This window comes from Mchenga conophoros, linkage group LG1 (genome assembly GCF_057382185.1).
Source record: "Mchenga conophoros isolate Kocher_MC1m ecotype Shallow Benthic linkage group LG1, M_conophoros_male_GT1.1, whole genome shotgun sequence".
NCBI classification, from domain to species: domain Eukaryota; kingdom Metazoa; phylum Chordata; class Actinopteri; order Cichliformes; family Cichlidae; genus Mchenga; species Mchenga conophoros.
Genome location: NC_140526.1, coordinates 24,556,462 through 24,578,199, shown reverse-complemented (window position 1 = coordinate 24,578,199; position 21,738 = coordinate 24,556,462). Strand labels below are relative to the sequence as shown.

The 21,738-nt window shown below is 39.5% G+C and overlaps 4 protein-coding genes across 7 annotated transcripts in view; 2 read left to right on the top strand and 2 right to left on the bottom strand.

Annotated features, from left to right (window-relative positions):
- Window positions 1-1,751: 1,751 nt before the first annotated feature.
- Window positions 1,752-8,398, bottom strand: nsun3 (NOP2/Sun RNA methyltransferase 3). Its single transcript, XM_085271439.1, has 6 exons — window positions 7,426-8,398; window positions 6,424-6,527; window positions 5,825-6,342; window positions 5,362-5,516; window positions 4,577-4,698; window positions 1,752-3,718 (listed from the first exon to the last, which is right to left on the bottom strand). Exons 1-6 carry the CDS (start codon window positions 7,585-7,587, stop codon window positions 3,385-3,387), a joined length of 1,395 nt encoding a protein of 464 aa, XP_085127565.1. The 5' UTR covers window positions 7,588-8,398; the 3' UTR covers window positions 1,752-3,384.
- A 129-nt stretch (window positions 8,399-8,527) lies between these two features.
- On the bottom strand, window positions 8,528-11,258 carry LOC146583421 (ATP synthase F(0) complex subunit C3, mitochondrial-like). 2 transcript variants are annotated; one of them, XM_085271454.1, is made up of 5 exons: window positions 11,154-11,258; window positions 10,773-10,865; window positions 10,252-10,323; window positions 9,309-9,508; window positions 8,528-8,874 (listed from the first exon to the last, which is right to left on the bottom strand). In XM_085271454.1, the coding sequence occupies exons 2-5, from the start codon at window positions 10,809-10,811 to the stop codon at window positions 8,760-8,762; spliced, it is 426 nt and encodes a 141-aa protein (XP_085127580.1). In that variant the 5' UTR covers window positions 10,812-10,865; window positions 11,154-11,258; the 3' UTR covers window positions 8,528-8,759. The 2 variants fall into 2 exon arrangements, with proteins under 2 accessions (XP_085127580.1, XP_085127589.1); XM_085271463.1 differs by lacking the exon at window positions 11,154-11,258 and adding an exon at window positions 11,012-11,036.
- Window positions 11,259-13,572: 2,314 nt separating this feature from the next.
- rrad (Ras-related associated with diabetes) lies at window positions 13,573-16,685 on the top strand. The gene is made up of 5 exons (XM_085271426.1): window positions 13,573-13,733; window positions 14,013-14,403; window positions 15,017-15,090; window positions 15,214-15,418; window positions 15,740-16,685. The coding sequence occupies exons 2-5, from the start codon at window positions 14,031-14,033 to the stop codon at window positions 16,015-16,017; spliced, it is 930 nt and encodes a 309-aa protein (XP_085127552.1). The 5' UTR covers window positions 13,573-13,733; window positions 14,013-14,030; the 3' UTR covers window positions 16,018-16,685.
- A 189-nt stretch (window positions 16,686-16,874) lies between these two features.
- Window positions 16,875-21,738, top strand: part of cdh16 (cadherin 16, KSP-cadherin) — a 29,585-nt gene continuing 24,721 nt past the window's right edge. The window contains exons 1-6 of one of the 3 annotated variants that reach the window (XM_085271394.1): window positions 16,875-16,976; window positions 17,466-17,517; window positions 17,615-17,713; window positions 19,429-19,563; window positions 19,827-19,956; window positions 20,591-20,749. In XM_085271394.1, coding sequence (XP_085127520.1) covers window positions 17,473-17,517; window positions 17,615-17,713; window positions 19,429-19,563; window positions 19,827-19,956; window positions 20,591-20,749 — 568 coding nt within the window. In that variant the 5' untranslated portion in view covers window positions 16,875-16,976; window positions 17,466-17,472. Of the gene's footprint in view, window positions 16,977-17,361; window positions 17,381-17,465; window positions 17,518-17,614; window positions 17,714-19,428; window positions 19,564-19,826; window positions 19,957-20,590; window positions 20,750-21,738 lie in introns of those variants that run through there. The other 2 variants (XM_085271404.1, XM_085271413.1) reach the window with 2 other exon arrangements.

Sequence of the window (21,738 nt, the reverse complement as noted above, 5' to 3'; positions counted from 1 at the left end):
AGACATTTATTTGTTTTACAGGGTGTTTCTTCTGGTCACAACCTAATTGGATTTTACAGAAATAATGAATTGGCCTGTTCAAGTCGGTGCTGTAATATAAAGAATATCATATTATAATGTTCTAAGCAAAAAAATAAATTAGTTGCTGACTTCCTTTGCTTGATTGAGTGGGTTTCAGACGTTGTTTGCTGAAAACTGCTTGCTGCACCAAGAAACTGGGTTAATGGCAGCAATGAGACTGAAACATGAGGTAAATTTGTAGATTGTGGTTGTAGCTTTATAGCTTACACATACAGCGTGCTGCTGAAGAGCTTTCAGTTTGATTTGCATGCTATAGCTGGAATTTCAAATCCATTTTTCATCATGTTTCCATCACTTTAAAATGATGATATACATAAAAATTGTAAAAAAAAAAATAAATAAAGGGGTAACGGAAGTAAGTATTAACTTCATGCCACCATGTCCAAACACAGAGTGACAGAGCTGAGTGTAGCTAGACTAAAAAAAAATGGCTTTCTAGCTTTACAGAGCTCAGACCAGATTAGTCTGCTTCGCTATAGTGTCCTCTGGCATTCGGGACTATCCTATGCTCCACATCTCTCTCTCCTTCATTCTATCTACTGTTCTACAGTTCCTCCTCTAATTTTCCCTCCTCCTCTCTCCTTATTGTCAATGACTAGGGTTTTAATGATTATATCTGGCGGTGTCACAAATTAATTCCTGCCTCTCTGGCAAAAAGCTGTTCCCCACCTGATTATGCAAAGCAGGCCTACATTCTCTCCCTTTGAAGTGGAGGAAAAGCTGCTTAGAGATTCTCCCCTTGAGGAAACACTGCAATATGGGGAGCGTCAACAAACCAGGGTTCACACAAAGGTCAGCAATATGGTTAACCCTAATGAAGCCCCACTTCATCTCCACATCTCACCACTTTTAAGTTGTGCTGATGTTATGGTAGCGTAATGATTCGCTCATATCAAAGACTGGAGCTATTTTTCGAAGACACTCAAAAGTGGAGCAGAAGTAGGGCGGCCAGTATAAATAGCCATATAAATGCACTCAAATAATGCTTGTGTCTATGGCCACACGGAGTAGTCGGATGAAACCGGTGCAACGCTATCTCAGCAATGATGTCTTTGACGGTGTCTCGGAGGGTTGCTCGGAAGCACCGGCCTTATATATTTGATGCTTCCACACATAACTGCCTTTGCAAGAGCTTATTTTGTCACTCCATTATGTGCAGAAAGGTTGGAATATATGACTTTTTGTATATTATTGTCTGTGTTTACTGCCAATACACCTTTTTCTTCTGATCTGAGCAATCACAGGGTGATGAGAAGCTACAAATCTTTCATGAAATTTCTACTTTTCACACAAGAAAAGTCCTCCCAGATAATACATCACTGCAAAATGCAACAGTAACACTAAAGGGGTGTATGACAGCACATATGAGATTATTTCTGGACAGTGCCGTAGAGCAATAGCAGAAATAAACAGAGAAACTGTGTGTTAATTTGATCATTACTGCTCTTCCTGGCTATTAAACAAATCTCTCAGACAGAAAAACTTTAGTTTCTGGTCGAGTCGGCAAACATTTGGACTTGTTTTTGCATTACTTTGACAACATCCAACATTCACATTGAGTATGGGTGTTTAGACAGAAACTTGAAAAATTCTTTGAGGACTTGTGTCAAAAGTAAATAAGGCTTGGAGACGGTGGTGCTTGTCTTCTTATGTCAACTCCCATTCTCTACCATTAAAAGGGAATTTAAAAAGTCGCTTCCAACAGACTAAACTGTGCAGGTGTTTTTAACACAACTCTTACATCATCAGCTCTCTCCATCTTGGTTTCCTTCGCTTGACTGGGTGGCAGCTTCTTTTCTGCCCATACTAATAGGGTTTGTCCACAATCAGAGAGGCTAGGACCACCTGGCCTATGAAAGCCTTAGCCACTCAGTTACTATGTGGTTCTCCGCTTGAGCAGCACAAAACTGCATCTGCCATCTCTTTACAAATTCACTCGCTTACTACACTCACCATTGTTTAAGCTATCATGATTTCGTAATTCCTAAATAAACATTTTCTTAATTGGTATTTATGTGTGCGTGCCTCCCTTGTTGTCATGGCCATGCAGCCCGCTTTGCGACACACGCCTGCACTTCCAAGAAAATAACAGCAGCAGTTCAGACTCAGACACAGACCTGCCAACAGTTTCTGCAATTCTGACAGCTTTGTTCCTCCTGCAGGAAATGTGTGTTGTTGCTTCATTTTTTAATATCTGTCTGAGTGTGTGAGTGCTGTTTGGGTTTGTATTTTCATTTTAGCCAGCAGCTGAGTGGAGAATATTTTCTAAACACGGCGACGTTACAGATTTACAAGCTTTCTGATGTGTGCGCATGTCCTCTGAACCAAGGTGGTCGTCCTTGTTAACCGCAGAATGGAAAGAAGGTGGATTCAGAGGTAAACAATACATTAATGTTTAATATAGAAAAACTCAGTTTGTTTTTATTGTTGCAGCGGTCACTGGGAGGCGCTAACTTATTAGCTTTTTAGCTTATACGGTGAATTTTTTGACTGCTGCTAATTTACATATAGTTTCTGCAGCAATATTGCTGCTGACTAAATATAATAAGTCCTGTATTCACTCTTGTTTCAATGTGCATTGAGTCACTTCCAAGTTAACCATCGCCCTCTGAGGCTGCTAAATGCTTCAATTAGATAATTTTACTGACAAAGAGCTGATGGTGTGAAAACAGTGAAAATGAACCAAAATGATACAGATACAGGGTGGACAAGTAAACAACTGGCTGAAATAAAAAATAAAGCCTTCCTAAGCCTAGGGGGGCAGCGGACCTGTGGAAAAAGAAACTCGTGAGTGATCAGGTGGCTGCTTTCATGCCATTTTCTCTTTATTTCACACAAACTGCCATAAAATACTGCTCACATGTGTTAAGTACTGGAATATTGTCTAAGTTCTGTCTTTGATGCGGATAGCTCGAGGTGAGTTTAACTGATGTGAGCAGCGTTCTATTTTTATTTGCTTAAATCTCCTGCAACACACCCACACACACACAGAGAAGCCAGCAGCTACAAACAACAAAAAACTGTAGCTGCAGCACTTATAGTTTAGCAGATGGTTGGTGTTGCACTGTTAAAACAGGAGCATTTATAACTTTCTTAACCACGTTTGTTTTGACACCAATGTCTTTATATCTGCGTGTCTAAACTACTGCTGCTGCTTATTTCCTCTTGCATAATTGGCACAGGTAGGCACTGTGCGTATTTGCAGTGTTTTTAATCTAAATTTAAATTTTGGTGTTTTGCACAAAGTTATTGTGCAAGTTTAGTTATGCTATTTCACTTTTTGTCCCCGTGCATGGTAAGATTTTATTTCCGTGTTCTAATCCGAGCTAAAAACATGGGTCCCCATGACTTGCCAAGCTGAGGGACCACAAGAATGCCAAGTCTGTGGCGATAAAAGGACACAGAAGCGTCTTGTGTCTTCGGGGTTGCCTCCTGAGTTGTCTGTCCATGTCCGGGGTTAGAGCTGAACGTAAAGTATTTAGATAAAGGAATGGCAATCTCCTCCCACAGGTCTTCAGCTTCAGCCTCAGGAAAGTCCTTCAGCACCGTCTCAACCACAGAAAAGTTCTCAAAGCTGGACAGAGTGCAGGTTGAATAGACCACAGTGCCTCCTGGACACACCGCCAACAGTGCAGACCTGTAATCAGCAGACAAATATTCCACCTTAGACCTCAGCTAGAATTAAATTGCATCAAAGAATATGCTGTAACCATTCAACCAACCAATACACATTTTCACTTTAAAAAACTGTATATGCTGTTTCTATATTGTGCTTGTTGGTGTTATTTGACTGATTTAACTGCAGTCTGATCTTCAAACTACAACTAAAACTGCAACTGCTACAGCTTCCACTTGACTCTCCAAGCTATTTTGAGTTGGAGACCTGAAACAAAGTTTATTTACCATCCAATCTACCTGAAATCTTTTTTTCAGGGAGTTTGTAATTTTACTGACGGTTGGTGCAGTGTTTAGCAAAGTCACCTCTTAGTAAAATGGTCCTTGGTTTGAACACAAGAGACATCTAGGATCTTCCTGTGTGGAGTTTGTGTTCTCTCCGGGTTCTCCGGCTTCCTCTCACGGTCCAAAATCATGCTTCTTATGTTAAGTGTTGATTCTAAATTGACTGTAGATGCCCTATAATAACTGGGACAGGCTCCAGCTGGATAACCGGTTAAGTAATGGATCACTTCCTCCCTGACTGATCCTTTCTCACCTCTCATCTTTCTTGATTATCTAATTACTTATTTAATAACGATGTTCCCACAGCAGTTCTGCTAAATCCAGTTACTCTTCATTTCTTGATCTACAAGTTTAGAACTTATCTCTCATTTGTATTCACTACTGGACTACGGTACCTTCCCTTCATTCCTTCAGTGCATTTTAATTGCGTGCTCATTAGGATAGTGAATGTTTTTTTTCTCAACCTGTAGAGATATTAGAGTACCATAAGGCTAATGCATAAGCAGGAATTTCCAATGTCAGAATGGGTGCTTACCTAAGCAGCTGTGCTTGGAGTGAAGGAAGCCTGGCTCTCTCCTTCAATCTTTGTTCCCCCTGCTGGCTGTTGCACGAATACAGCCAGCTCCTGTCATTAGAACATGGAGCATCAACCAAAACCTACGGCAGCGAGAGAAAGGAATGCGAGTAGTTGGTGCCCATGTCAAAGAGGAAGAGCAAGGGAATAAAAAAATGTAAGGAAAATGAAAAATGCTGCAGGTGTCTAAAATAATCCACATAAATGTCACTTTCCCCACGGCACCTGAGCCATCAACAGACCAATTTTGGTCAGTGGAGGTGGAAGATAAATTTCGCCTAAAAACCAAACCATTACCATTTAAATAAAACTGAATAAAAGACAACAGCTTTGAAGTTTTTACATCTGAACTTTGAACCTTTCAACAAGTTTGTTCTCAGATTTTGGAAATCCCTCAAAAAAGCTCCTCTGCATTTTGTTTGCACTCTATTACCTTTCAGCCTTTTTCCCCTCCTACGGTGCCTTACTCTAACTCTTTTTAGCCCTTTTCCTTTTTTCAATATTGTGTTCCAATATGAGTCACTTTGAGTTCTTTGATTCCTCCCAGCTATTTGTCTGCTTCTTCTTGGCTCCTAGTTTGAATAAACAGTTTTCTTTTTTTTCCTCTCTGCTGAGTTTATTAGTTTCTGTTCAAAGGCTTGCTGTCCTCATTCATTTGTAGCTGTGGCCTTGGAAAATAAGTGTCACCCCATTTTACAGGACAAAATCACATGCTGCCATAAACATGATAGGATTTCTTTGCCAACCTTGTCATATAAACCCGCTTCGCTCTGCCCAAAAGACCGTCCGTCCTGTGCAGACACAATCACTCTGCTTTTTAGTGAGTGAGGCAAAAAGGACTCCAGGGTTTTGGCAAGCCAGTCCCGTCTGTGAAGATCTGGTTCATTACAGCAGAGAAGCGCTGGAACACAGCACAGGGCAGCATTACTGATTATATTATTCAATGCAAATGGGTTATTCGCAGCAGACAAAAATATTCCTTACAATCATCTGCAGCGACTTAGATGCAAAGTGTGTGTTTAATATTCAAAATAAAAGCCAACATGTTTCTTTTTCCCCCAAGTTCTTTTTTACCAAGCACACATAATCTGGAAAAAAGGCTACACTGTGAACATCCCTTTACTAATAGAGTAATTCATTTGGGGTTGTTTTAATCCGATTAAGTATAAATAAAATCAAAATAAAGTCTTCTAAAAATGTCTCTTTTACCTGGGCTCGCACTTTGCATTATGGCTAAGGCTTTCCCCCCAGGAGCAGAGCAAAGATCCAGAACCTTTTCGCCATCTTTGACTTGCAAAGCCAGCACTGGAAGCAAGGATGCAGCATTGAGGAGGTAGTACTGCTTCAGCTGGCCAGGCCTGTGAGCCTGAGAGGGAAATCGCAGGGGGGACGGGTGGATGTAGCACTGTAATGAAGGAGGAGGAAAACTGAGGGCGGGTTCTGACTGAGAGTCCTGACCGAGTGCAAAGGAGCTGTTGTCAGACTGGGGATGGGGGTCACCTGGAGAGCCCTTGGAAATGCAGAGAGTTGACAGAGTATCTTTTCCTTCTTGGTATTTAGAATTTAACACCGTGGAGGGACCATTAGAATGCAGCACTGAGACATCTGCTTGTGGCAACAATGTGGAAAAGCCCTGGGCTCGAAGAATCTGTGCAATGCCTGTCACTGCAGTGAAGCGATTGAGCATGATGCCATACTGCCATGACTGAGGGTCCAGCAGCACTTCTCTGAGGGACAGAATTAATCTCAGTTTGGAAAAGGTGGAATTACTGTCCACGTGCATAATGATTACTTCAGGTGAAATTTACCTTGCATATGGCCACAAGTCACCAAGTTCCTCACTGTACTGCTGGTCAAAGTGATCGAGCACTGGTTGACACAAAGTTCTTTGCTTCTTGTGCCTTTTTGTTACCTATTACATGAAGACCAGGCAGAAATAAAATTAGGCAAATCTATACAAAGTAAACTTAAAATCCACTTTAGGCACATTTTCTGCTTAGACGTCGAAAGTCCCACTCAGGTAAAAACTTTTTTAGACCACTATCTCAGGAAACACATCTTAAATAAACACTACATACACTGATAAATGTACAATTTTTAATTTGTTATTCTATTTTCCAGCTCAATAGTTTATGTACAAAAATAACTGATGTACATTCAAGTTTTGCTGATGTTCCCTTTAGGTTATGGAAGAGTGAAGTTACAAAAAAAGAAAAAAGAAGAAGAACTAGGGTCTTATATAGCAGCTACCCCTGGTGGATATCCAGTGTAAAATCAACCCTGGGAGGTTTGACTGTACGTATTACATGTAGATCTGGTCAAATTTATTATCCCAACTAGCCTGATGGGGCTTTGACGTCCATCTTTATTGATACTTTGAATAACTACAAGAATCTGAGTCAACTGGTTTAAATAGCTATGAGTTTTTATTGCAGTAAATACAACAATATTTAAAAACGCGAAAACTAGCATTGCAACTAATAAAAAACATGTTATTAAAACATTTTATTTAACATTAACATTTACAAAAACTAAAATTTTAATTGGGACGAGCAAGCACACTCTGGAAACTGAAACTAGCCTGGGTTAAAAAAAAAAAAAAAAAAACCAAGACGAAATTAAAAAATCTGATTAAAAATAAATAATGAAATACAAAACTATAATAACCACGCTGCTTTTATTCCCCCTGAAAACATGCAAATAATAGATTTTTAAATTTAAATTAAGAATTTTCTATTTTGTTGAAAAAAGTAAAAAGTAAACACTGGGGGGGGGAGTAGGATACATCATATTCCCTGATGTTTGTTTACCTGGTTATTTCGGGGATCCTCTGGATTAAGCTGCTGAGATACATTATCGCGGTCTGTGTGACAGTTACACCAGCGACACCGCCACAAACGTGTCGGCGTTAACTTCTTAGTTTTAAAGCTAGATTTTCTCCAGATACGGCACAACTGCGTTACTGAAAACATTTATTTAGCCCGTCTTATTGATACTGCACAGCTGACACGTCCGAATTTATTTTCGGCAACGTTCAAATCTATTTGACACAAAAAACACAGGCGAACACTAAAAACTAACGAGTACGTTCCTCAAATCCTTCCCCTCACTACAAAAACGGTGCTTTAGTTCCACCTATTAAACCGGAAAACTGTTGTCGTTGGTAAGGGTGTAATAATGGACTCAAACCTGGCGGAGACAGGTTGACTTACAAAATATCCAAGCATTTAGAAAAAAAAAAAAAAAAAAAAAAAAAAAAAAAAGCATTAGACCCAGGTGAGGAAGGACTTTTGTGTCTACATAACGTACAATGTCAAGGAACCGATTTTAAATGGAAATTTTAGGAACTCTGTTAGCAGCATAATCTAAGGGATTTATCTAGTCTCAGTGAGGGTCGAATTATTTCGTTTCAAATAGACGCAATACAGCAGTTCTACAACCATCTATAACATATGGTGGAGCCTCTGCCATGGTTTGGGGGTTCAGTTTATCCATAGATGTGTGGAATTGAGTCAGATTTTGATCATCTAATTGACTATGACACACACACACACACACACACACACACACACACACACACACACACAGTAAAAGCATACCTGGATAGAAAAAACAGAATTTGAACACTGTCGATCATGGACTGGCCTCTCCAGAGATCGGACCTCAACATTTTTTGCCTTTGTGTTGTATTTCCATTTAGGTTTAGACATTTCAATAAATCGCTGCACCCATTTCCATGGGCATAATCTAAATAAATAAGCTACATTTGCTTTTAAATCACTTCATTCCACAGCTTGGCATTACAACAGTACGAGTTTCTTTTAAAAGGGAACAGGTCCATGATCCTACCAGGTATCCCCCATTATGTTTATTGAAAGCCCTCCCACCTCCCCTCACAAATGTACAAAAACATTTGAGGAATTAAACATTTTATTTCTGTTACTGGTTGCATGTTTGTTAACAAAAACTGCTGATTAAATATACAACGAGGACACAACAGTCCTTGAAATGTTTTGCCAGTTTCATACGTGAATGGATTCAGATCTTTCAAGAACACAAAGATAAACATGATAACCAGCAATCACACAGCTGTTCAAACTGCTTATTCTTGTTAACATTGTGAGTTATCCTTTCACAGCTGGTTTTACATGGCGAACAGAATGAGGAATGCAACCATCAGACAGAAGAGACCCATAGCTTCAGACAGAGCGAAGCCCAGGATGGCGTAAGAAAACAGCTGCTGCTTCAGAGAGGGGTTCCTGTGAAGACAGAGGGGCCAGTGAGATCAAGTAGTGCTGATGCCTAAGAAGTACAGCTAATGAGGCATGTTTAGACCAAAGTTTTCCATGATTGACTTGGCTTAAAGCACAATCAATAATTAGTCAGTGCTAAATAAGTCTTTAATATCTTATTTTCACGAACAAACATTATTCCTCTAACTTCACTTTCCCAGTGATTTTAAGTGATGCCATTTAGAATGAAGTATGCCAAGTATCTTTTGGTTTTATAATTAATCGCCAAATGGCAGAAATCTACTCAGGTCTCCTCTTTCTTTTGTCATTACCTGTTCACTAGGTCACATTATTTTGAGAACTTGGGTATTAAGTAAACAAGACTAAAACGTTCTCTTCTCGACAGTAAAAAAATAAAATAAATGGCCTCATTACTACTACAGGGGACTTGTTAAATTTACCTGGCATATCCAATGATAAGGCTGCCAAACACTGTCCCAATTCCGGCTCCAGATCCAGCGACTCCCACAGTGGCAGCTCCTGCTCCAATGAACTTGGCAGCAGTGTCGATGTCACGGCTCACGGCGCTGGTTTGGAATCCCCGCAATGCCACTTGCTGCTGGGAGACACCGCCGCTCAGTGGTGCCAGAAGCGAAGCAGTCTGAAAAACAACCACCAAAGTATCAAACACAATAATTCCCACACGGTAAAGTTTACTTCTAATGCAAGCATTACTTCTGCTAAAAATTTAGACCCATCAAATAAGACCTCTCTAAAGAAAACTTATTTTAAGATGTACTACATCTAGCTTCTAATCGTACCTCATCACATTATGGCCCATTTTTGTGGGAACATGAAGATTTACCGTTATAAAATTTAGTTACTAGTTATTGAGATTCTCATTTAACTTTAATAACCCCCACATGGAGTTTTCCCCATTTGAAGATTATTATAGTTGTATATTTATAACAGAAATACACAGATGCACAGTGTGTAGGGTTGCAAAAACAAAATGGAAGACGTTTCATACACTCTCGTTCTGTTTGTTCTTTCATAACAATGAATTAGTCATTTTTGCTTTGGCTCTGACCACAGACAGCATGTTAAATCTACCCGATTACGATATGTGGCCATAATTCCACAGTTAACAATTCAATATACAGTTCAGCCTGCAGAAATGTTTCTTTGGGATAATGTGAGCAGGGTGGCACTATTTGTTGGTAATAAAAACAATCAATGTGCTTCTTTGTTAGAAGATCTCAAATATATACAACTACTGCTACTACTACCATTTAACTTAAAATAAAACAAATCCGTATTTTACCTTTTCTATTTTTTGCACAGTGTTAATATAGAAAATGACAAATGTCACTTGATGAATGGTGTGCTCTGCGGGCAACTCACCTCTGCTCTCCTGCCGTCTGACACTACTGCTGCTGAGAGCGGTCTGTACAGCGCCCTGGATCCAGCACGGACCTGTGTTAGAGGGGGGAAATTGTTTTGACATGATTCGCCATAATTTATGCTAGAACAGCATTAGAAAGACCTACATCAGCTGCAGTGACAAAGCTTTTACATATATATATAACACTACAAGTCAATAACAGAGACCCATTAAAATGTTTCTCTTGATTCTCTTTTCAAGCCTTACATGGAATACGTTATATCCTTTAGATTAAGTTTGTGGACTTGGAGGAAATGATGGAAAACCAAAACAGTGAGCTTCCTCCTGATTAGAAGCTAGGACGTCCTTGTAGGTATGAGCATTAGCTAACTTTAGCAGAGGGTCAAAGACTGCTTCGCAGCCAGTGTTAGCAGCCTACTTTATAATAATTTACAATGACGGAAGTGCAGCTAACAATACTCAATCAGTAAACAGGCGCAGTTTAGCAATTATCAGTTTTCATTCATTCAATCAAACTGACCAGAGAGGGCGTGGAGACGAACTTAGAGCAGGCATACATTACGATGGGACGTTCTGGTCAGGTCACCCACAGCAGCTGGAGTTTATCCGAAGTCTACAGATAAAAACACATGAAACACAAAAAAACCAAAGCGTTAGCTATTTGACACTGCGCCTTTTGCTAAACAACCAAGTACAAAGTCTGCAAAAATCAGGTAGACACGCAATTAAGGTCAAGAGGAGAAAAAAACCGCACAATACCGCTAAAGGCAAGTTAGCTGAAAATCAGACGAGCTACACGACGCTGTGAATAATAGACTACAAAAATACGGAGCAACAAAGAACACTTAAGAGCATATATTTAATTCAAACCCAGTTTCTGACAGAGGAGGCTAGCACTCACCGGTTTGCAGTAGAGGTCGAACGCACGAGAGGCTTGCGCATGTGCAGTGTCACATTTATTGGTTGGTTTCCGGTGTCATGGGAAAAAAGTGATTTCCGGTATCTGCCAAATTGATCACCGGCATTAAAACTTTTGTAAATGACTTGTTGGCGTATAATCTGTCAAATATGTCTCAAATATATCTCTCATGATTTATATCAATGCATTTTCGTCCAGAAGAAAATTCTTGTTACATGGTAGAAACTGCAATTACTTTTTGGCAAAGTGACTTTATGTACTGACCTGAATAAATGTCACTCACATAAAAAAAAAGCAAAAAAAATTTTTTTCAAGAGAGATCAGGCTGAGAAATATGATCCGGCTGCAGAAATTGCACCAAACGTAAGATAAGAGTTCTATAAATATATTTTAAGTCGCCAAAAGTACTTGGTTGATGCTAATGTAGATTAAAAAAAAACGCAGAGTCATTAAGATAACAAAACTGGTAATTCATGTATCTTATAACTCTTTCGTAAATCGTGGTGGATACAGTATACTTACCAATATAAGCAACTGACAGACAATTGACATGAAAAACACAGGAATATCAGAAATCACCTCAGAAGGAAGCATTATAAAAACTTTCTGTCAAATCCAAAGTTCTGTACTGTTTTTACTGAAATTTATTTATTTATTTATTTTACTAATGTTTATTCAGTTACTAAATCTATGCATCTTATATGGCTTTATTTTTTATACAAATTCGTTGTATTTGTGTTATGGCCAATAGATGGCGACATGATGTCTCATCTGAGAAAGGCATGTGTCACATTTGCTGTACATGTTATTTACACATTTTGGGTTGCTGATTTAAAAAATAATGTCAGTTTTTCTTTCTCATTTTGTTGTTTCACAAGTGGCAATTAGAAACACGATCCAGATATTTTTATTATTATATTTTTCTATATCTTTGAATGTTTCACTACATCCAGTGATGGAGGCTGTTCCTTGTCTGTACAAATGCCAGTCTAAAAGCGGCAATTACTCTGCATCCGTGGGAACTGTTCATTCTGTCCAGTTAACAGAAATACATGAGAATATGGAAACTGTGTTGGAGAAGCTGAAATATGATGAGAACAAGCTGGACTTAATTTTTAAAAACTAAGTATTTGTGACTAACTGTATGTGATTTTTTTCCATTTGTGTTTTAAACATCATTCAGTTACATAATATCAGCTATTTTCTGGAAAAGAGTATAAATCCAGGGTGGTGTAGTGATGGTTTGTTTTTTCAGGGTGGTGTGAACTAAACTATACTTGATTATGTAATGTTGAAAGATTTAGTTTCTTTAATAGTGAAACAGTGGAAAAATGCAAACATCAGCAGAAGTAATACTTAAGTAATACTTAAGTCACACTCATTGTGCAGTATTATAATATTAAACACCTGGCACACTATAGTCGAGTTCAAAAGGTTCAACTGTAATGCCTGCACGTAACCACAAGAGGGCAGAAACGCACCATTCAGAGTTTACAATATCCACTTGAACGTGACACTTAACAATATCACTACCAGCCGTGCCGTCATGCTGTTGGCCTGATATTCAGCCAAATAATTATGCAGAATATGCTGGATCCATATTTAGCATATCAATACATCCAGACGTGAAATATAGAAAACTAAGGCTTTCTGTGTTTCTCCTTTAGCACTAGAAATAGTCTCCACACACACCATTTAAAGCCTTTTGCACAGTCAAACAGTATAACCAGAATAACGGATAAAGATTAGACCTGGCTGCTTAAGAGGAGGCGTCTACAAATTCAAGGACGGTTTTGATGATTGCATCATTTATTTCATCGTGGAAAGACCAAGGTGGTGGGATATATGGAGTATAATCCACCACCTACAGTGTATTAAAATTTTATGCATTTATAGCACCGTTTAAAAATGCTCCGAAAATTTAATTTAAATGTGGTTGTATGAAGCCCTTGTCTAATTACAAATATTTAGCTTTTTATAGAAAGTACGTATTATATTATATTATATTATATTATATTATAACAACATATCATTCTCATGATATTACATACATGTAGCATTGACCACCGCGCTGTGGCCACTGCTCATAGATCAGATCAGTTGGATCCAGACAACACATTTCGTTAAGATAATTTAGTGTGTGAACCTGAACACACTTGCATCGTGACGATGTGAGGCTATAACATCCCACCTAGAACCATCTCCTAGATATATATCAAATATTTATACTCCAGCTTTAAGTGGGTTTCCCCTCTTCAAAGTCTCGAGACTTCTCTGGCCGCCCCCTCAGAAGTAAGCTCCATTTGAGGATGCGGAAGGGAGATTCCTCAGCTCTTCCAATCATACACCCCCTCCGCAGCATGATGTTACCGTTACGCACCACTACAATAAACGGAGACGCGAGTCTCCGGGGCGAATCCCTACTACGTCACTCTACTCCTGTATAAATAACCCGAGCAGCGACTCTGATCAGACTCGAGCAAAAACCGCTTTTCGGCTACAGCAACTTTTTATACCAAGGATTACTGGATTGCCTTCGTTGGATTTAATTTTCAGCACCGAGTAAGTGTTTTTAAGGGGCCGCTGGGGAGAGATTTCAAGCTTTGGTTAGATTTTGACCTTTTTTTGTGAATAAACATGTGGGCAGGTCAGGTCGACCATTTTTATATATATTTACTTTAAATGTGGAATAACAGCTTTTATTTTACAATATGACTTACAATGGTAAACATATTTGTAAAATGATCTCCCACTGTATTTCTGTGCAGATCTTGATAGCGCTTCTTTCTTTAAATGTGGCTGAAATGATCGCAAATTTACGCATGGCACATCTATCCACAGATCCTCGATAGAAGCACAATGACTTTGAACAAGGGTGACAAATTGAGGAACATGGACAAGAGGAGAGGAAGCGTGCCCTTCCCAATGAATTTACCCAATCTACACAGGAGAAGCATGCCCGTGGACGACCGCGACCTGCGCGCCACGACGCCACAGACGGGACAGACCGACGAGCTGTCCAATTTACTGCGGTGCACGTCCTACTCCCCAAGCGAGCAGCACCGTGGCAGCTACGCCTCAGACTCCTCCGACTCGGTGATCTCCACCAGCAGCGAAGCGGACTCCCAGGTGTACAAAGTGGTTCTCCTCGGGGAGCACGGTGTCGGCAAGTCCAGCCTGGCGCGCGTCTTTGGAGGAGTTGAGGATGCTAGTCACGACTGCGATGAAGCAGGTAAATGGTGATGCTGGGGATGAGTCATCAACCATAGCAACCCACACTCTCAGACACACACAATGAAGATGTTTCATTGTCTGTGAAGATATGTAATAAATGGACATGCCAACGGCTGCTTTATTTAATTTTATACAATACTGAACAAACACTAAAATATATAGAAGGACGGTTATAACATATTTTAAAGTAATATTACTTTTTAAGTGCACTATTACAATTTACATCACCACACTTATTTCCAGTAGATTTAAAACAAATGCTGCAGTTTTTTAAATTACAGAAAGGCTGCACTAAAGCTGTACAATTCAGTATTATATGAGGACTGTGCATGCATTGATTATTGCTATTTCCACATACAGTGCGGCACCAGCTGTCAGAAGCACACCCAATAGCACTATGTGAAGGGAACCTACAAAAGGCCAGTGATGGCGTGATCACAAACTGTGATCTGGTTTAATGAGTAGACTCAGAAAGAAAAAAAAGTGCCAAAAATCAGAGTGGAAAAAAAAATAGCAGCAACACACTTTGACAGCAAACACGATTGCTCAGATAAAAGACACTTTGCTCTCCCTGCCAGTGTGTAACACAATATTTATTTTTCCTCCCTTAGGAAACACTTACGATAGATCTATGTTGGTGGATGAAGAAGAGGCATCCATCGTGTTGTATGACATCTGGGAACAGGTGAGACTTATATATTATTATTGAAGTGTTTGTCCATTTGCATTGATTCAGGGATTTTGAAATTGTAAAAGGTGCATTCAGCCATGTATGATGTTAAATTTAGTCTCTGTTTCTTTCCTGAAGGATAACAGCCAGTGGTTGAAGGACCAGTGCATGAGAATGGGAGACGCCTACATCATTGTGTATTCAGTGACAGACAAATCAAGCTTTGAGAAGGCATCGGAGCTCCGCATTCAGCTGCGCCGTGCCAGACAGTCAGAGAACATTCCCATAATCCTTGTGGGCAACAAGAGTGACCTGGTGCGGTCCAGAGAGGTGTCCATAGATGGTAAGTGAGATTAATAAACTCGATCTTAAAATGTGCAGTCAGGGGAGATAGATTTGAATCCACTTGACTAAAGCCTTGCTTGAGGCATTTCAAGACAGAATCTGACAGATGGTTGAGCTTCACTGATTTTGCTAGGGTCAATCCACTTTTCACAGCTGACTGCTCAGGTTGATTCAGGTTCCTCTGCAGCTCAAGCAATCTGCCAGAGATTTGCCGCTTTCATGACTTAGGGCTAATTCGTCATCTCTAAGCTTACAGTTTTCCATTTCAGTGTGAACTTTCTCAGGGTTTTAATCTTCTTTCCTGTGTTCTGCATTACAGAAGGAAGTGCCTGTGCAGTGGTATTCGACTGCAAGTTTATCGAGACGTCTGCATCACTTCACCACAATGTGCAGGACCTGTTTGAGGGCATCGTCAGACAGATCCGTTTGAGAAAAGACAGCAAGGAGGAGAACGCCCGGCGCATGGCCAACTGCAGACGCAGAGAGAGCATCGGCAAGAAGGCTAAAAGGTTTTTGGGTCGCATGGTCGCACGCAAGAACAAGAAAATGGCTTTCAGGCAGAAGTCAAAGTCCTGCCATGACCTAACAGTTCTCTGAGTGACAGATGGGACAGAAGGACAATTTTTTCCCCCTTGGCCTCTGAAGACCAGATGCTGTGTGTTTTAACACTAACCCAAAAGGACTAACAGAACTGTACTGAAATATATTTTTGTTTTCTAGACATCAACCAAAAGCAAAAAGAAGCTATTGTTAATGAAATGACTGATGTTGTTTGAGTTATATCATGGTGATAACCTGCATTTATTTTATTGTCTGCCTTAAACACATTGTCATCAGTATGTATGAAAAAAAAAATCCACAAAGGCTTGTTATTTCTATGTGCTGCGAAATTGCCTTGCGGTTAGGTTAATGTTGTGCCCTTTAACTAAATGGGTAGGGGGTGGGGGGTGATGTATATACTAATATTTGAGTCACGCTGAAGGCAACATACATCTCATTGTATTGTAAGACAAGGCAAAGGATAATGATGATAGGTATTCTGGAGTCATATTTTACTTGAAGTGTGGTACGCAGGTTCGTGCCTCGGCAGAGTTACTGAGGACTATTCAAAACATCTGTTATTCTATGTTTTTTTTCCCATAACGCTGAATTCAGGTTGTGAATGTCTGAGTAAAGCAATAAGTTATACTAGTCTTGTGAATTTTGACATGATTTGAAAATTCTTTTTACGTTGAGTTCCTTTTTCAATAAAATATAAAAACCAATCCATAAACTGCCTTCTGTCTTTAATCCCAAGGCACCGAGGCATTCAGCGTAACGCAGCAGAAATTGAGTAAATGTGGACGTACATCCTCATCAATATTCATTTGATCTTATCGGTGCAATGGAACCTCACTGGTCACTGGTTTTGCAGGAAGGAAAACAGGCAGTTAAGCATGTTCCTCGCAAAGTGTTAACCATTAATCCACCAAAAGGAGTACAAGTGCTCAGTTTTTCCACCCAATTTAAACTCCTCTCACACCTCTCAGAGGGAGCACACGCATCATTTGGAGAAGGTAAGATGAAACATTTTTGTTTAGAGAATAGAGTTTGTTTATTAATTTTCTTATTAATTGCATGTTCCTATCGTAATTACTGTCGAGCTACAGTATACCCACAGCTTATCTTTTGTACTTTGGAGGCTTTAATTGCAGCTAGAGGAGTTTGTAAGTGATTACCATGACCATAATTCAGAGTGATTGGGTACTGCTACACAGCTACAAGATATTTGTCAGGCATTAATGATGAAATACGCTTTGTTTTTAGATTAACCTAAAAAGAAATTTACTTTTGCTTTCCAATCAAAAGTGTCTTTCTTGTTGTCCACTGTGTGGGCTCAAATGTGGCATTTAGTGGTTTCATAGGTGGTTGTGCATTTGAGTGCACGCTGTTGCTCATTTAAAAACTGCGAAATCCTCTCGTAAGTGGTGCCTCTTTAACAAAGTGTTTGTCGTGCTAAGACCAGTTGGTCTGAAATGCTATTATACATTTATCCCGTTTGCAAGGGGGAACATGGCCGAGAGAGGAGCTACACCAATGCTCTTCACAGCTCTCATAGTAAGCAGATTTTTTTGTATTACATTAACCTTTCATACTAAGATAACATTATTGCATGAACCTTTAGCTGCTACCAAGACAATATTTTGTTTCACAGTGGGCAGTACTTTATACATCTGCACCATGTGCTGGGACGAATGTTAAAATTGGTGTCCCTGAAAACTACGATGGTATTTTCCCATGGTATCTAACCAAGGTAAGGCACTTAAAACTTCTTGTACTTCTTGTGCTCATTTTCCAAGAAAGCAGATGTGTTTCTCTAAACGTAACCTTTTTAATCATGGCGATTAGGTAATTATATATCTAAGCAGAAATACAAGCTGATTTGATTTCAAATGCACTTTAGTAAGAATTCTGTGTTGTAAGCGTGACCTTTCACTATTTAAAAGTCAGAAATGCAAAATTTAATCAAGATTTAACATTTAAAATCATCATTCGGTAATCAGTAACATGTTGAAAAATAAACTGATAGAAAAGGAAATTATGCTGCAAACCAAAGCTGGATCTGTGTGTTTTCCTGCACTCAGACCTGAAAGTGTATAAACCTGGTAATTGGCATGTTCACAATGCTTGTCAGGTGTCAGCCTCAGTCTCTGCATATAGTCCATCTGGGTGGCAGACAGGATGTTTAATTCATACTTGTCAGTCAGACCTCCTCTGGGTTATGCAACAGCATGAATGTTGGCATTTTATTGGGCTGGACTGTGGTGTCGTCACGTCTTGTATGAAACATAGGAATATATTTAGGCTTTGATGTCAGTCTGGGTGTCATTTTGACTCACACACAAATAGCCTGTTAATGGCCACAATGGAGGATAATAACCCCACTTTGTGTTATAAATGGAATAGACATAATAATTGCTTCACATTCGTTTAAGGCAAAAACCTTTTCATGAAGTTGCGTTCGTCAGAGAGGGCTAAACTCGCAGATTACTGTAAATACGCAGTTTCAGCGTCTGCTCTAAAGTAGATTTTTCAGACGCTGCTATATTTTTTCTTCAAAGCATCCATGAGCGTCCTCTCATTAAGCACTGCAACATTGTATGGATTTTTTGTAATCAAGTAATTTCGTCATTGGGGAAGTTGAATGGCAGGAGGCTGGTAAATAGAAATTCTGAAGCATATTTTACTGTCAATAAAACACTTATAAAAGCTCAAACAAATCAGCCTGTTGGTCCATTCCTGCTTTGGTAATGCCCTTTCATCCACCCAGAAGACCTCAAAATAAATCATAAATGCAGTGAAGGATGATGTGAGAGCTGGGACGGGGTGAGATGGAGGCAGATGATCTGTTGTGGTGGCCCCTGAAGGGAGGTGTCTAAAGAAGGCGAAGAAGAAGTAAAGATGTCCTACTCAGTCTAACTCAAACTCTATCTTATTCAAACATAAGTACACTTTGTGGCTCTTTTGGGGCTATTTTAAGCAGATTAGCACACTTTTAACTAACAAAGTGAATAAAGAGAGACAAACGCGTAGCCTCCAGATGAAGACATCGGATTTAGATTCAACTTTGAGAATTTCCTTTATCTTTTATTCAAGTATTTGAATGTTATTTTTTTCACAAGAAGCCCAAAGGAATGTTGCTGCTTGTTGGAAAACCACAGCTCTGCTTTCTCATAAGGCACATGGAACAAATGGTGGTCAGCTATTGTGGGAGCTCAATTATTGTCTCTTAGTGAACACGGCAGAGAGTAAAAAAAGCTCAATTTTAACCAACTTACCAGAAAAGGATAAAACGTGAAGAGCAGATTATCGCTTGCACTTTAATCATGCTGCATTTGTTGCAATGTCATCTAGTTTAAATGCAGGTGCATCTGTGTAGTTGCTTGTAGTGCATGTTTTTTCATTAACCATTAACCAGGATGACAAACTGATTGTTTTCATGCATACTTTTTGTCTTCATCCCCACAGCTTCAAAGCCTGCCATCTAATTATAGTGACCTGGTGGTAACAGGAGATGATGAGGGCATATTTGGAGTCGATGCTCAGTTTCTGTACGCCCTAAAACCACTGGACAGGGAAAAGCAGCCGTCTTACTCTCTGCAGGTATAAAAACATTTCTTTTCTGATCATAGTGCACCGAAAGCAATTTTCAGTCATGTTTCGGCTAATGAATGACTTTCTCCAATGTGCCATACAGATAGTTCACATAGAAAATACATTTTTATACTCTTGTTCATCATCTTGTTCATAATGATCACATGCTGTTGTTCAAAGCAGTTTGGGGCTGCTAAACGATTCGCATGAACAGGGTGGACGCGGGCTCCAGCGTGTGTTTCTTACAGAACATGTTTGTGTTCGCGTCACAGGTGTCCTTCAGAACGTCAGTGCATCATCAGAGCTTCAATGTTGAAGTGTGTGTCATCGACAAGAATGACAACGTGCCTACGTTCATAGAGGAGAGCATGAGAGGCAGCGTGCAGCTCGGGCTTCTCAAGGGTACGAGAACCTTGCACTCAGATGTGAACGTATTACACAGCCAATTTAAGGCTGGGTCACATTCGTCAGTCCTGATTTATGAAATATGCTGAATGTCGTCAACAGTGAAAAAACATGCCTCATATCTCCGTGGAAACGGCAGTTTAACCTTAACATCAGTATAAATAGATTTAATAACGTTGCAAACAGCATCATTTCAATCACACACACACAAAAAGACTTTGTCATGGGTTTTGGTGATCACATTTATTTGATACAAAGGCCCCAGTGTATTCCATCTGAAGTCCTTTCGATATACACAGGGTCTAGCTCATAGTATTAACTCAATTATGTTTTTATGTATTTCTCATTTAAGAAAACCATGATGGTACATACACCTTTGTGTTGATCAGCTTTCTGTTTGAATTTCCCACAAAGGTCAACTCACTGAAGCTAATTCTGTTACTGTTTTACTCTGTCTGTGCAGACTAGGCATTTTGTAGAGTTTTCATCTTTTAACTTTTAAGATTTGCTGTTACACAACCCATGTTTTTGTTCTTTTGCCTTCACATCAGCATGTTTTCTTGGTATAGTTAGGATGGAAATTGAGACATTTTGTCCCACTCTTTAATTCTGTGTCACCCGTATCTCTCAGGAATACCATTCATGCAAGTGGAAGCGCTAGATCGCGATGACCGCAACAGTCCCCACGCTGATCTGCGCTTCAGCCTGATGGAACAAACACCCAGGATTCCCTCCAGCCAAATGTTCTCCATCCATGCCGTCTCTGGGGAGGTTTCACTCACTGAGGAAGGTCAGTCTCAACCAGCCGCTGAAAGGAAATAGTCAAGATAATTTTGTGGGGAGTGTTTTATCCATAAAGGGAATCTTCAACATATATTTTCCCAACAAATCAGCGTGGAGGGTCACCTAGAGTGCAGCGTTACAATGTAGGTTTAACTTTCTGCAATTTGAGAGGCCAACTCTTTACATTTATTAAAAATTGCTTTCTTATTTCTTAGGAGCTTATCATGTAGACAGTTTGTCCTCTTGAATGATGAAATGGCATGCAGTGAATTCTAATGGACCGGATGCTCCTCTACCTCATTCATTCATCCCGTTGCTCCATTCAGCAATGAAATCAGATGCACTAGCAGTCACGCATGCCAAAGCAACAAAAGGAAGCAGCTCTGTGTTGGTATGCTGTGGGTCATGAGCAGTTCTTTTCTTTACTTTCACTTCATTTCACAAGGCCACAAAACCATTACACAACCTTACTGTTTTCTGTTAAGGCTTTAGAGACCCTTAATCTGGCTTTTCAGTTTTTGCTTGCATCTTGAAACAGAGAGGGAAACATGCTCACCATCATCAATGTCGAGCATTCTTGACTTGATTTGCAGTCATAAACAGGTTTATCTTCACCATCATGCACAAGACTTGCACTGATTGGTCTACTATGTTGCCAGCAATTGTCTAGATTTCATGTGCATGCATAGTTTTTGCTTGAAAAAAAAATCCAGATATTGACTATGGCAAACTATTTTTATATCTCTTTGACAGTGAACCTCATTATTATCTTCTTCATTGTCACAATGGAATCTAAATTGTAGCCCATGTATGAGCTGCTGTGAGCTCTTTTCTGCAGATATCAACACTGAAACGATGCACTTCAGTCCACCAGTGATTTAGCATCCAAGTGTCCAATAACCTTTAAACATCTAGTGTGTGTAAACGTTTCTAAAACACAATTCTTTTATTTAAATAAGTGATTTAAATAATTCCATATTAAAATCAAAAAGTAAA